This window comes from Colossoma macropomum, unplaced genomic scaffold (genome assembly GCF_904425465.1).
Source record: "Colossoma macropomum unplaced genomic scaffold, Colossoma_macropomum, whole genome shotgun sequence".
Lineage (NCBI taxonomy): Eukaryota > Metazoa > Chordata > Actinopteri > Characiformes > Serrasalmidae > Colossoma > Colossoma macropomum.
Genome location: NW_023494786.1, coordinates 23,034 through 37,656, shown reverse-complemented (window position 1 = coordinate 37,656; position 14,623 = coordinate 23,034). Strand labels below are relative to the sequence as shown.

General features: G+C 42.9%; 1 protein-coding gene across 1 annotated transcript in view; it reads left to right on the top strand.

Annotated features, from left to right (window-relative positions):
• Positions 1–3,154: 3,154 nt before the first annotated feature.
• Positions 3,155–14,623, top strand: part of LOC118797774 (centrosomal protein of 164 kDa-like) — a gene marked incomplete at its 3' end in the record, with an annotated part of 32,321 nt that continues 20,852 nt past the window's right edge. Inside the window, exons 1-7 of the mRNA XM_036557038.1 lie at positions 3,155–3,308; positions 4,278–4,364; positions 4,678–4,789; positions 6,358–6,631; positions 11,128–11,256; positions 13,360–13,497; positions 14,043–14,123. Of these exons, the coding sequence (XP_036412931.1) occupies positions 4,283–4,364; positions 4,678–4,789; positions 6,358–6,631; positions 11,128–11,256; positions 13,360–13,497; positions 14,043–14,123 (816 nt within the window). The remainder of the gene's footprint in view (positions 3,309–4,277; positions 4,365–4,677; positions 4,790–6,357; positions 6,632–11,127; positions 11,257–13,359; positions 13,498–14,042; positions 14,124–14,623) is intronic.

Genomic DNA, 14,623 nt, shown 5'->3' with positions numbered 1-14,623 from the left:
TGCAGTTAGCACCGTGCTAAATGGTGGATTTAAGGGGTTCCCAACCGAAATGACCTCTTGAGCTTTTACGTAGGCCACCGTTTTAATTTAAGCAGTATTTTTGAACGAAATGATGCTGCAGCCAGGCTTGTGTGTGTAGCTTGCTTGATACATTGATAAGGAACCTGTACCAAACATACAGTGACACAAAGTTAATTTGCTTAAACAGTTTTAGCCATTAAAACATGGTTTAGCCTGCTAGCTTTCTGTTATAACAACATTTATCAAGAAATGATTAACTCAGGAACTTCTGAGTGGATTTAGGTTGAATGGAAATGAACTTCTGTACACATTTTGTACTTATGAGGTCACAAGAAAGTGATTTTATTTAAAAAAATAATTGACATTTCCATCACAAACCCCCTGCAGTGCCTCCACAAACCACTAGAGGGCACAAAACTAACCTGCAACGCAGAAAACCCCACCTTACTTGTTAGCTATGTTAGCCTTGTAGCTCCAGTGCAAAGCTACAGAAGCAAACATGCCTCGGCTGATCAACTACGCTCCTGAAAAGATGGTTCTTCATGGGTTCTTTATTAAAGACAATGGTTCTCTAAAGAGCCATTTACATGCTTAAATGCTTCTTTGCATGGTGAAATGGTTCTTCAGATTGATGGAGAATGTGTTGTGTTTGGTGTCATATGTAGAACCTTTCTGGAAATGCTCCTATATAGCACCAAAAAGGTTCTTCGGTTGTTACAAGCTTGATAGCAGAACCCTTTTGGTGCTATATAGGACCATATACAACACGTTTTCCATGTATACGGAACGATGAACACTCAAGGAACCATTTGCATGCTCGAAGGGTTCTCTGCATGGTGAAATGGTTCTTCAGATCGATGGATAATGTGTTCATGGTTCTATGTAGCACTAATATACTGTTGCATATGGCTCTATATAGCTCCAAAAGGGTTCTGCTATCAAGCTAGTAACAACAGAAGAACCCTTTTGGTGCTATATAGGACCATATACAACACATTCTCCATCTATACAGACCGATGAACACCCAAAGAACCATTTGCATGCTTAATGGTGAAATGGTTCTTCAGATTGATGGAGAATGTGTTTATGGTTCTATGTAGCACCAAAAGGGTTCTTCTCTTGTTAAAAGCTTGACAGCAGAACCCTTTTGGTGCTTAATAGAACCATACACATTCTTCATCAATCTGAAGGGCCATTTCGCCATGCAGAGAACCATTTAAGCAGGCGAATGGTTCTTAGAGTGTTCATGGTTCTATATGGAGCTTCTATATGTCTTTACTAAAGAACCCTTGAAGAACCATCTTTGAGTGTAGCAGTTTGGAGCGAATGGGTTCACTAAACTGGCTGAACTCTAGTCCATTCGTCTTCACAGACTAGCGTGAACCCTACTGGCCAGTGACGGACGTCCTTAGTCCCTGACCACAGTGGGTTTACAGTGGAGGCTCTTCATTTACAGTGTAACTGGTTTAAAGGCAAAGCCAACATGGCCGACATTGAACAGACACCAGTAGTCACCAGTTAGCATGACTCCATTAGCACGATGCTCATTGACGGCTGTTTATTCTGTGTCAATGTTAGCAATGTTAGCTTAGTTGGCCGAAAAACTCCTCTAATCTGGTCAAGATGTCCGGCCAGTAGGCATCTCCACCTCTCTTCACAGCTGGAATGGATACAAGAGGCGGATTAACGACTGCTGTCAACGAAAACTACCGAATTGACGGCGATTTCCTGTTTAGCGATCTTTCCTCCGCGGTGCCGTGGGACCACAGCGAATCCCTGCTGACCAAGCGTTTGAACTCCTGTTGAGCGATTCTCACTCCTGTTTTCTATTTCTTAGTTTTTTTATGTCTAATTTTACACTGGTATTTATTTCTGTTTTTAATTTAACGCTTATGTTCTTTGCTTTTGGCTGTTTATCGAGGTTATTTCTGATTTAGGAAGATGAAAATGATCGTTTTTTTTTGGTTGGATACTGTACGATAATAAAAGCACATAGTAAACGACGCCGTGTGTCTCACTGCTTTTGTGAAGCTCTGTTTCTGACTCTGTGTTAAAGTGGGAAACGTCAGGTAGGCGTTAGTTTCTCGCTTTTGTATTTCTACATGTGTGTGTTTAGTCTACGTTCTTAAAAAAGATGGTTCTTCAAGGGTTCTTTAGTAAAGACAGTGGTATCTGTTCTGTATAGACCCATGAACACTCAAAGAACCATTTGCATACCTAAATGGTATTTTGCATGGTGAAATGGTTCTTCAGATGATGGAGAATGTTGTATATGGTTCTATAAAGAACCAAACTGAGATTGTAACAGAAGAACCCTTTTGGTCCTATATAGAACTCTTTTCAAAAAGGTTCTATATTGAACCATACACAACACATTCTCCACCAATCTGAAGAACAATCTCACCATGCAAAGAACCATTTAAGCATACAAACGGTTCTTTGAGTGTACATGGTTCTGTATGTACCATTGTCTTTACTAAAGAACCCTTGAAGAACCTTTAGGAGTATGTGCAACTATATATATATATATATATATATATATATATATATATATATATATATATATGAACAAGAATGCCATGAATGGAATTAAAATAGATTTTGTACCATAAATTTATCACAAAACTCTCATAAAGACACCAGGCAGTGAATTCATAACCATGTAGTAACTTTCTGTGAGGGAGCTTTTAGAGGTGGACGTCTGGTTCCTATCACCACCACTGTGAACAGTTCTGACTCAGTAAGTTTCTCTAGAACAGAGCGTTTCACACCAAACCACTCTGAACGACTCTGTTTACATCTTAAACCATTTAATTATACAGAGGTTTGGACAAGTCAGTGGAGTTCACCTTTAAAATGAAATTGGGGCCTTCTATCAAAATACTAACGCTTTTATGCAATAAACTCACTAATATTAAAACAAAATTAGACTTTATAATTTTATAACCCTTTCCCAAAGCAGAATAGGGTCGGTGGGCTTCCTAAAAACAGTTTAAAAGAGGAAAATGAGACAGTAAACAAATGAAAATCAGCGCTGTGGGGCGTGTGAGGGTTAACCCGTGGTTGCCATGGTTTCCGTCCTGCTGCGCTTGCTCTGTTGTTGACAGCTAAGTTAGCTTTAGCTTAGCTTAGCTTTAGCTTAGCTAATTAGCCGCCTGCGAGCAGATGCTGCCCGCGGCTGTAAGCTAGCCGTGTTTTCCTCATAATGAACACGGTTCGTTTCTGACCGGTTCTGTCTAAACCGGAGGGCTAACGGCGGCGTGTTGTGGACGGAAAAGGTGAAAACGGTTCGTAAAGTAAACTGCGCGGTAACGTTAACGCCAACTTTTCTCCGTCGTAGCTGGCGCTTCATCTGTGACAATGCGAGTAAAACTCGACCCAAATGCAGCCAGTCGGGTGTCTTTGTGCTTATTTGTGCTTGTTTTTGCTAAATTAATTTTAATTTTATTGTTTTTTTTCGGACGTAGCTTAAGTCAGCTTACTGTTCGCCAGCGAATTTCCCCGTTCCACCTTAAATGGTGCAGCAGTTCCTTTCTAAACGGACCTGAGAATGGAACTACTGCGCCATTTAAGGTGGAACGGAAAAATTCGAACAAGAAGCTGGCGAATAGAAAGCCAACTTCAGCCTTTATTTTTTTTTAGAGGTTCTCTGAAATTATTACGTCTCATTATTAATAAGACGAGATCATAACGACCTAATTTTGAATTATTAGCGCTAAATTACAATACAAAAAGCTAATTTTATACATAAAGCAGGGATGTGAAAATGTGTTGGCAGTAATATCACCTCAACACGTTCACGGGAGGTGAACTGTCTCAGTTCAGCATCTAAACCAGAACATTTTGAATAAAATTGGTGCTTATAATTGCTGTTTGATCACACTAAGTGGGGAAAAAGCTTCCAGCTTTCCTTAAAATGTTCAAATTAGAAACGTTTTGTTGAATGTTCCTCACTAACGTTGCCGTGGAAATGCAGCCAGGTAGCTACCGCTTACTGACAGGATTAAAGGGCAATTCCACCGGTTTTTCAAAATTTCTGAGTGGTTCAGTGTTCGAGCTGTGTAAACAGGGTGGTCTGGTCTGAAATGGTTCAGATTTCTTTACAGTGGTGGTGATAGGAACCAGGGGTCGCCATGACTACAACACAAATATAGACATTTTATTTACCATCCAGAACCACCACGTGGACCTACCCGAGTCTCGTTCATGTTTGTTATTGATTTCAACTCTGCCTTGTTTCTTTTGTGCGCCTTCAGTCAGCATGAATGCTGCTGCCCTCCGAATAGGAGACCAGCTGATCCTAGAAGAGGATTATGATGAGAACTATATCCCCTCTGAACAAGGTAACTCATCCTGCCTCCCTCGTCTAGTGGCCAGATTTTGATTTTGCAGCGTATTTTGTTCAGGAATCTATAGAAGTGCACAGAAAACTACAATCGAAGAATTATGATGAATCCGAAATAATCATTTTTGAAATGATTAAACCTTAGAATTGGAGTTCTTGCTGTGTTACTTTACTGTTTGAGTGTAATTACATACTAAGTACAGGATCTTAAAATATAATTACGTTCTGTATTGCCAGGTGTGTGTGTGTGTGTGTGTGTGTGTGTGTGTGTGTGTGTCCTTTTTTTCACCCTTGTCCTTCTTTGCCCACAGAGATCCACGAGTACGCCAGAGAGATCGGCATTGATCCGGATCGGGAGTCGGAGCTCCTCTGGTTGGCCAGGGAGGGTATCGTTGCCCCACTGCCTCCCGAATGGAAACCTTGGTAGGCCGAGTTTTCACTCCTAACACTCACATCAACAAACCCCAGCAGAGTGAGTCCTTCAGTCAGCGTAGGGGTGGCAGCTGATATATTATTCAACTATACCCCTACACAGAGGTAGACAGGTGTAAAATTAAAGGGCAAGTCCACCCATTTTCCTACACTTCTGTGTAATTCAGTTGCTGAGATGTGAAGTCATTCAGTGTGGTTTGACCAGAGATGAGTAGAGTCTAAACCCAAACTCAAGTAAAAGTGTAAATACTTGGGTAAAATAATGATGAAGGTAATAGTTAAAAATACTTTCCCAGAATATATATAACTGGAGTGGCACTTTGTAGTGAATCCTGTATCTTTCAGCATAGGAAACTGAAGACTTCTACTCTTTTTGGGATCTTACTGGTCTAAAACAAAGTTCTAAAGCCCAAAGACAGGTTTGACGAATCCCAAAACTACCCACTGTCGCCTCACAGCAAGAAGGGCCTGGGTTCGATTCCTGGCCGGGCGACCGGGGTCCTTTCCATGTGGAGTTTGGATGTTCTCCCTGTGTCTGCGTGGGTTTCCTCCCACAGTCCAAAGACATGCAGTCAGGCGGATTTGACACTAAAACTAAACTGCCCCTAGGTTTGAGTGTGTGTGTGAATGTGTATGTCTGTCTGTCTGCCCTGCAATGGACTGGCAGGTCCAGGGTGTATCCTGCCTTCCGCTCAATGACTGCTGGGATAGGCTCCAGCTCCTCCTGCGACCCAGAAGGATAAGCGTTTTGGAAAATGTGTGCGTGTGTAAAATGTATCTGAGTAAAAAGTAGACTCCTTTACTTGCTAACATATTTGAGTGGAAGTGAAAGTATTATGATTTGAAAATACCCAGAAGAGTGCAAAGCCCTCTGTATTTTACTTAAGTACATGTGCTTGAGTAAATGTAATAAGTGACTACACACCTCTCAGTTTGATGTGAAGTGCTTTGTTCTGAAGAAACGTAATCTTAGGATCTTACTTTGTAAAAGATGATATTTATTAGAAAAATAATAAATCAGTACTTATTTGAAGCTCACAGTTAATTACAACACACGCAGTATGGTTTACAGTAGTCGGGCCACAGGCTCTGTGTTTTCATTGGCCAGTATCTGAAATGCTCTGACCCTGCAGGACCAGGCAGTAGTCGATGTCCAGTGGTGAACAGCTTACCACAGTCAGGCTTTGTTGCATGTACTTTTAGGCGTATTCCTTCACATTGAAGTACATCTGCAATAGAGCAAACATGACGTATTAGAAAAAAAACCCAAACCAGATTTAAAAAAAAATAAATAAATCAGCCCGAAAGACAAAAATACTGTGCGGGTCCACATCAGGTGGGGTAGCAGACCTCTAGTGTCAGTTGGCCTTGAGACAGTATTCACAGTGATGCAGACTAGAGACAAAACGCAAAGGAGATCCAGTCATTACATTGTTTTTGTTTACGTTTTGTTACATGTACATTTCTGTGTTTTTTTTTCCGTGTGTGTAAGCGAGCGCACGTTTGTGTCAAGCACATGGAGGTGTGTGTGTGACCCCCTCCTCTCCCCCCCTCTCCAGCCAGGACGTGACGGGGGACGTGTACTACTTCAACTTCTCCACCGGCCAGTCCACCTGGGACCACCCCTGTGACGAGCAGTACCGCCACCTGGTGGCTCAGGAGCGGGAGCGCACCCAGCCGCGACTCAACAGGACCGCTCCCGCCGCCTCAGGCTCCGCCCCCACCTCCGCCGCCGCCGCCAAGAAGGACAAGGAGAAGAAGAAGAAGAAAGACAAGAAGGACAAGAAAAAGGAGAAGAAGAAGAACGAGCAGGAGGGGCTGAAAGCTCCAGGAGTGAGTTTGGATCTGTGTGTGGATTTAAAGTGATACTTTGGGGGAAAATCTAATGCAGTTTTCTCTTAACCCAAAATGTAGTCAATCAGCCAAGAGATGTTCAGCATCTGAAGTTTCCTCTTTTGTTTCACACTGGAGCTTTGAGGCTGATGTAGCTAATAAGTGAAGCTTAGAGTCGTGTGCAGATTTCTACACCCCTGGTAAAAAATAAAAGAAAAAATGTTGATTTTTCTAAGTGGAAATGAGCTCTAAACACACCATATGCAGGGAACAAACTTGCATATGGCATTTTTCTTCACATTTTAGTGCACAGTCTCTGTTTATTTGCTGCGTTTAATATCGTCGCTGTCCAAAGAAAAACATGTATCTCCATTTTTAGCGATTTTTAGTTGATTACATCATTTGAACACAGCAGCCGTCCTTCACATTGTCTGAAATTTTCATGATGATTGGACCGATAGAAATGCTGCAGATTCACTTGGAATAAAACTAAAATTAAAATCTTGACATTAACTTGAATTAAAAGGTAAGTAAAGTTACTATTTTGGAGATGCATGTTTTTTTTTTAGACAGCGACGAGAAAAATAAAAACTAATTTTTTAATGTTAAATTTAGCCAATAAACATAAAAATGTGCATAACTGTAGACAATATTAACTTACTGTCAGAAAATCAAGGATTGGCACTGTTTGGGTTTGTAGCCTGCTTGCTAAGCTAACATTAATTAACTGATCACGCTACAGATCCAAACACCACAGAACAGGTTTAGTTCCTTCTTTCAGTTCCTTTAGCGCCAGGTGTTCAACTTCACTCCCTCAGATTGGAATCATTATCATCTAAACCTGTGTCAGTGCTTTAGTTACCCAGCATCCAACATGTTCTTTTGTTAGAAGAGCTGTTATGATGCTAGCTCAGCTAATGCTCGTCAGCTCCTCTCAGTTAGCAGCACTGTTTAACGTTCAGCAGTTGTTTAAATGGATGGTTTGACATTTGTTGGATGATGGCTTAGAAATCCTGCATTGCGCTCACCTATTTGGTGACCTTGTAAGCCAGGGAAGCACAAGTGTTAGGAAGAGCCTTTTTGTCCCATTTCAACAAAAATCAAACCACCTTGGCAGCCACAGCATTTCATGTCCATTTTATTGAAGTAATGTTCTGCCATCTTGGCTGTAAATATGTCTCAGTACGTGCTGATGTACTAATGCAGGCAAAAAAATATAAAATAAACAAAAACGCAGACTCTGCTCTGCTTTAAGCTTTAGCTCAGTTATAGCCGCTTTTCTCGCATCTCTAGCAGGAAACCTTTCCACAAGAGTTTCTTGTAAAATGTCTCTCAACGTTCGACTTTTACAAGGCTGAAGTCGCTTCTCATTCTCCAGCTTCTTGTTTGAATTTTAAGTGCTGCCTGAGGCTGTACCTTAAATGCTGCACTATTTAAGGTGGAACCGGAAAATTTGAACAAGAATCCGGCGAACGAGAATCTGACTTCAGCTTCGCGACTTTTTAGTGTTTGTCAGTTTCTCGCTAATGTATCAGGAAACCAGCTGGACTGATTATAAACACAAATAAGTCCATTCACCTCCAAATTATCGATGTTCGTCTTAAATCTCTCTCTTTGCCGTTTCGTTAGCTACTAGCTAGACGAGACTGTTGTCTGTGTTGCTATGACCAGCAGTCTGCACTGATCTTCAGGGTTAAAGGGTGAATCAGCAGTTCTACATTAACTCCAGAGTTTAAGACCATTTATTGTTAAACTGTGTTGAACGATCAGCAGAGCTTTATTTTACTGTAAAGGAGGATTATTTTATTTTTACCTACAAATCTAATGGGGCTGTGGAGCCACAGCGGGGCAGTAAAAGAGCCACATGGGGCTCCAGAGTCCCATGTTGCCGACCCCTGATGTAACCGAACTAAATGTTTTGATCATTTTTGAGAGATACTGCCCAACCCTACTGACCATATTCCAATAGTTGTGGCCATTTTAGCACACGATAGATATCGAACAGTCCTGGGCGGAGCTTCTGAGACTGAGAATGTATGTAATCGGACATCATAACACTGTAATCAGACGCCGTTGTGTGTTTTGTTCACATATAATCAGACTGCAGATGCAGGTACAGCGCAGGGGAGAAAGAGAAAGAGTAGAAAGGGAGAGAAGAAGAGATCAGATGAAGGTCAGGACTCGTCTAATGCTGCCCGGCTGGCCCTCGGTCCGCTCCAAACCCGCCCGGCCCGCTATATGCCATGTTCGTCAGCCTCTATCCCCACAGCTCCACCTACCACAGCCCTTTCTCTCCCCTCAGTCCAGCCCACACCTCCTTTTGGTGCTTCCATAGACTCATCAAAGGTGCTGGCGGATGCTGTTGAAGTCCTGAGCAGGGACTTGCTAGCCGAGCCGTCTGTCCTTCATGAATACACTCAGAGGGAGGAAACAAACTTGAAGCCTGGGTTCTGTAAGGCTCTGTCGGAAAAAGGTTCTCTCACAAGCCTGGAGAGATACAGTGATGGAGAGATCGTGGTAGGGAGAGGAGCGAAAAGGCCGGCAGACAGCAGCAGTAGTGACAGCGGTGATGCTTTGAGCTTTGATCCTTTAATCGTGCAACACTACTGGCAGTCTCTAGAGGGCGCCGTCGGGACAGTTTCACCAGTGTGTCGCTGTTTAGAGCATTTTCAGCTCATACATACCCTCACACCCTCTTCCGCAGTGGTCCCTCTTTCACAGCAGAAGGAGAGAGGGGGAGCGGAGGGGATGGAGACGCTGAGGCTAAGCCGAGTAGAGGTAGGAAGACAGGGATAGCACAGAGCTGAGGATGTAGCGCTCATGGAAACTTATTTTAATACTCTAGGCAGTGTGTTATTGTGAAAACTGTCACAGCAGTAGTTTTGGTTGCAGTAGATCATCACAGCCATGACTTATTTATTCTTATACAACAGTTAGTTCCGGCCACGCAAGCTGATTGGTTGAGGAGCGTTCTAACGGCGAAATAACAGCACTTTTTTTCACAAAGACGCCGTTGCAGCTGTGACAGAAGAACAGCTAAACAACCTGGAATCAGCCAGAAATGAACCCAATACCATTCGCCAAACTAAATGGGCTGTAAGATGCTTTACAGACTGGCTGGAACAAAACAACATTAATACTGATCTGGCAAAAAATGACAAAACTGAGCTGAACTTGATATTGCGGCAGTGAGCGGAGCTCGTTACTCTGACGTAGCAACAAGCTGCTCGTTAAGGAACTATAATTTGGTGAAGGAACTGCGAACATTAAAACATATTAAACGCCGCGTTCACAGCCCAGTTTATTAATTTATTACTTTATTTATGTAACTGTTGTATTAACGCAATAGAACACGAGAGGAGTGTGTTATCGCCAATATCACAGCCGTGAGGTTATTTCGCGATAACACACTGCCTCTCAGGTTCTACTGCTTAAATGACAAACCACCTCAAGTGTGTGTTGCTTTTGCATGAGAGTTTTACAGCTTAAAGCAAAGAAGCTCCAAGACTTGTTATATATCGTCACTGAATGCGTTTGCATGCCCTCAGTAATCCGATCATAATCAGATTTCTGCAGTTATCTGATTATTCAAATAGTCATGTAAACAGCACACTAGGAACTCTTAAATCAGAGTAAGCTCTAGAAATCCGATCAAGAAATCTGATAAAGAGGCTGGATTTTATCTCAGTAATCAGATTTCTCAGTGCATGTGAACTCTTACTCTGATTTCTTTCCTTTCTTTAAGTCTGAGCATGTGCAAAAACAGGCCGCGGTACCGAAAATAAGCGAGCAGCGTCACCGCGAGACGCAGCAAAACACTTTTGGGGCGACGCTGAAACCAAATACATGCTTGACGGAATGAAGGATTTAAATATTCTTCATCTTCTAGATGATGTATGTTCGTGTTTTCAGGTAAAGTTGCGAAAAAAAAGACATGAGAGTTTTATGTGACATTTATGTCACGTCTTCTGTGAGTTTATTGGCTGGTTGCAAAGCAGAAATCTGATTACTGCCTGACTCATATAGACCTGGAGTTTCCCCATTATCTGATTGCCCAAGTGCATGTAAACGCGTTGATTCGGTTCATTAAGTGCGTGCAGACGCGTTCACCGTCAAAACATCGTTTCTACACTCTACAGCTTCAATAGAGAAGCGAAAAAACCTTCAACCTTCCAAAAGGTTTTTATTTCCCAAGTAATTTTGAAGCCTTTCTATTGGTCCATTCATCAGAAAATTATAACGCACTGTAAAGAGCAGCTTAAGTATTCGAAATCTGTTTAAAAAAACACAACAATAACAAAACGGGTTTGGTACCGACAGTAGCAGTGTGTGGTCAGCCAATCAGATCGCGTGGTCAGTTGTGTAATATTTGTATTAGCATTTCAATACGCTGAAGAAGTGGTGATATAAACAGCTCTCTCTCTCTCTCTCTCTCTCTCTCTCTCTCTCTCTCTCTCTCTCTCTCTCTCTGTTTATTGTTTATCTCTCTCTCTCAGGCATTGGGTCCTCTGGCCCCGTTAGGCTCTCTGGCTCCTCTGAGAGGTGTGAGTGATGCTCCGGTTCCAGCACTGCGTGGTTCCCTGGGCAACTCTGTAGGACTCCAGCCTTTAAAGACTCCACTAGGGGTAAAAGAACACGCCCTAAAGACTACACTAGGGGTAAAAGAACATGCTGTAAAGACTCTACTAGGGGTAAAAGAACGTGCTCTAAAGACTCCACTAGGGGTAAAAGAACGTGCTCTAAAGACTCCACTAGGGGTAAAAGAACACGCTGTAAAGCCTCCACTAGGGGTAAAAGAACATGCTGTAAAGACTCCACTAGGGGTAAAAGAACATGCTGTAAAGACTCCACTAGGGGTAAAAGAACATGCTGTAAAGACTCTACTAGGGGTAAAAGAACGCGCTCTAAAGACTCCACTAGGGGTAAAAGAACGCGCTCTAAAGACTCCACTAGGAGTAAAAGAACGTGCTCTAAAGACTCCACTGGGGGTAAAAGAACGTGCTCTAAAGACTCCACTAGGGGTAAAAGAACGCGCTCTAAAGACTCCACTAGGGGTAAAAGAACGTGCTCTAAAGACTCCACTAGGGGTAAAAGAACGTGCTCTAAAGACTCCACTAGGGGTAAAAGAACACGCTGTAAAGACTCCACTAGGGGTAAAAGAACATGCTGTAAAGACCCCACTGGGGTAAAAGAACACGCTGTAAAGACTCCACTAGCGGTGAAAGAACACGCTGTAAAGACTCTACTAGGGGTAAAAGAACGTGCTCTAAAGACTCCACTAGGGGTAAAAGAACACGCTGTAAAGACCCCACTAGGGGTAAAAGAACACGCTGTAAAGACTCCACTAGGGGTAAAAGAACACGCTGTAAAGACCCCACTAGGGGTAAAAGAACATGCTGTAAAGACTCCACTAGGGGTAAAAGAACATGCTGTAAAGACCCCACTAGGGGTAAAAGAACACGCTGTAAAGACTCCACTAGGGGTAAAAGAACACACTGTAAAGACTCCACTAGGGGTAAAAGAACACGCTGTAAAGACTCCACTAGGGGTAAAAGAACGTGCTCTAAAGACTCCACTAGAGGTAAAAGAACGCGCTCTAAAGACTCCACTAGGGGTAAAAGAACGCGCTCTAAAGACTCCACTAGGGGTAAAAGAACGCGCTCTAAAGACTCCACTAGGGGTAAAAGAACGCGCTCTAAAGACCCCACTAGGGGTAAAAAAACGCGCTCTAAAGACTCCACTAGGGGTAAAAGAACGCGCTCTAAAGACTCCACTAGGGGTAAAATAACGCGCTCTAAAGACTCCACTAGGGGTAAAAGAACGTGCTCTAAAGACTCCACTAGGGGTAAAAGAACGCGCTCTAAAGACTCCACTAGGGGTAAAAGAACGCGCTCTAAAGACTCCACTAGAGGTAAAAGAACGCGCTCTAAAGACTCCACTAGGGGTAAAAGAACGCGCTCTAAAGACTCCACTAGGGGTAAAAGAACGCGCTCTAAAGACTCCACTAGGGGTAAAAGAACGCGCTCTAAAGACTCCACTAGAGGTAAAAGAACGCGCTCTAAAGACTCCACTAGGGGTAAAAGAACGCGCTCTAAAGACTCCACTAGGGGTAAAAGAACGCGCTCTAAAGACTCCACTAGAGGTAAAAGAACGCGCTCTAAAGACTCCACTAGAGGTAAAAGAACGCGCTCTAAAGACTCCACTAGAGGTAAAAGAACGCGCTCTAAAGACTCCACTAGAGGTAAAAGAACGCGCTCTAAAGACTACACTAGAGGTAAAAGAACGCGCTCTAAAGACTCCACTAGAGGTAAAAGAACGCGCTCTAAAGACTCCACTAGAGGTAAAAGAACGCGCTCTAAAGACTCCACTAGAGGTAAAAGAACGCGCTCTAAAGACTCCACTAGAGGTAAAAGAACGCGCTCTAAAGACTCCACTAGAGGTAAAAGAACGTGCTCTAAAGACTCCACTAGGGGTAAAAGAACGCGCTCTAAAGCCTCCACTAGGGGTAAAAGAACACTTTTTAGGAAGCTGCTACTTCTGCTTTGTTGACACACTTTGCTGGATGTCTGTGTGAGCAGTAGTGAGCGGTTTTGACTGAGGTGTAAAGGAGTTTGTGTCTGTGTGTGTGTGTGTGTGTCTGTGTGTGTGTGTGTGTCTGTGTGTCTGTGTGTCTGTGTGTGTGTGTGTGTGTGTGTGTGTGTGTGTGTGTGTGTGTGTGCGCGCATCAGGGCGTGTCCGGTGTGAGCTCCAGCTTACTGAGAGGCCGACCAGACGAGAGGCTGTCTCTGTCTCCGCCCATATTTCACTCAGACCAGGAGGACGATGAAGTGGAGGAGGAAGAGCAGGAAAGGGATTCTGTTCATGAGGTATGTCTAAATAACATAAACAGCTTTAGGTTCAGATGCACTGCAGTGAGCTGTGATAATCTACTGAGTTAGACTTTCACTACAGGGTTTATACACCAATCAGGCATAACATTCTGACCACCTCCTCGTTTCTACACTCACTGTCCATTTTATCAGCTCCACTTACTATATAGGTGCACTTTGTAGTTCTACAGTTACAGACTGTAGTCCATCTGTTTCTCTGATACTTTGTTAGCCCCCTTTTACCCTGTTCTTCAGTGGTCAGGACCCCCATGGACCCTCACAGAGCAGGTACTATTTGGGTGGTGGATCATTCTCAGCACTGCAGTAACACTGACGTGGTGGTGGTGTGTTAGTGTGTGTTGTGCTGGTCTGAGTGGATCAGACACAGCAGTTATGCATCACCAAAATCTGTCTTTTTTCTGGCCCCTGTGGTTTGTTTAGTGTTCTAGAACTGACCATAACCATCATAAAAGCATGTGGTGATATAATTCAGAACAGTAGTAATATTATCATGTTTGTTCACTCTTCATGTGTTTGAATAGAGTCTACGAGGTTCTTCTCGTCTGCTGCAGAACCTGCATTTGGATCTGAACGCTCTGGGAGGAGGAGGGCTGCAGTACGAGGTAACGGGTTTGTTCATCTCTTGAACACGGAGACCACCCGTCAAAAGTCTGGAGACACCCTGACTTCTTTTGAAATTGTTAGCTCACTCAATAAAATACTAATAAGAAGTTTGGTTATCATAAAGCTACAGAGCCCACGAGAGGACGCAGTGAATATTTTTAATGGGTGAAAAAGAGGGAATGTGCGGAGCTCTGCTGGTGACATCCCGTGTTAATAAAAATAAAGTGGCTATGACTTAGTAAGGTGTGGGAATGAGATAATTAAGTCGTGGCCACCACTTAGCAAGGCATGGGAACAAGATCCTAATGCATGGCTGTGACTTAGTAAGGCGTAACAATGAGATAATTAAGCTTTAATCACAGCTTAATAAGGCATGATCTTGTTCCCACACCTTATTAAGTTATAGGCATACATTAGGATCTCGTTTACACGCCTTGCTAAATCATGGCCACGACTTAATTATCTTGTTCCCATGCCTTACTAAGTCATAGGCATACAT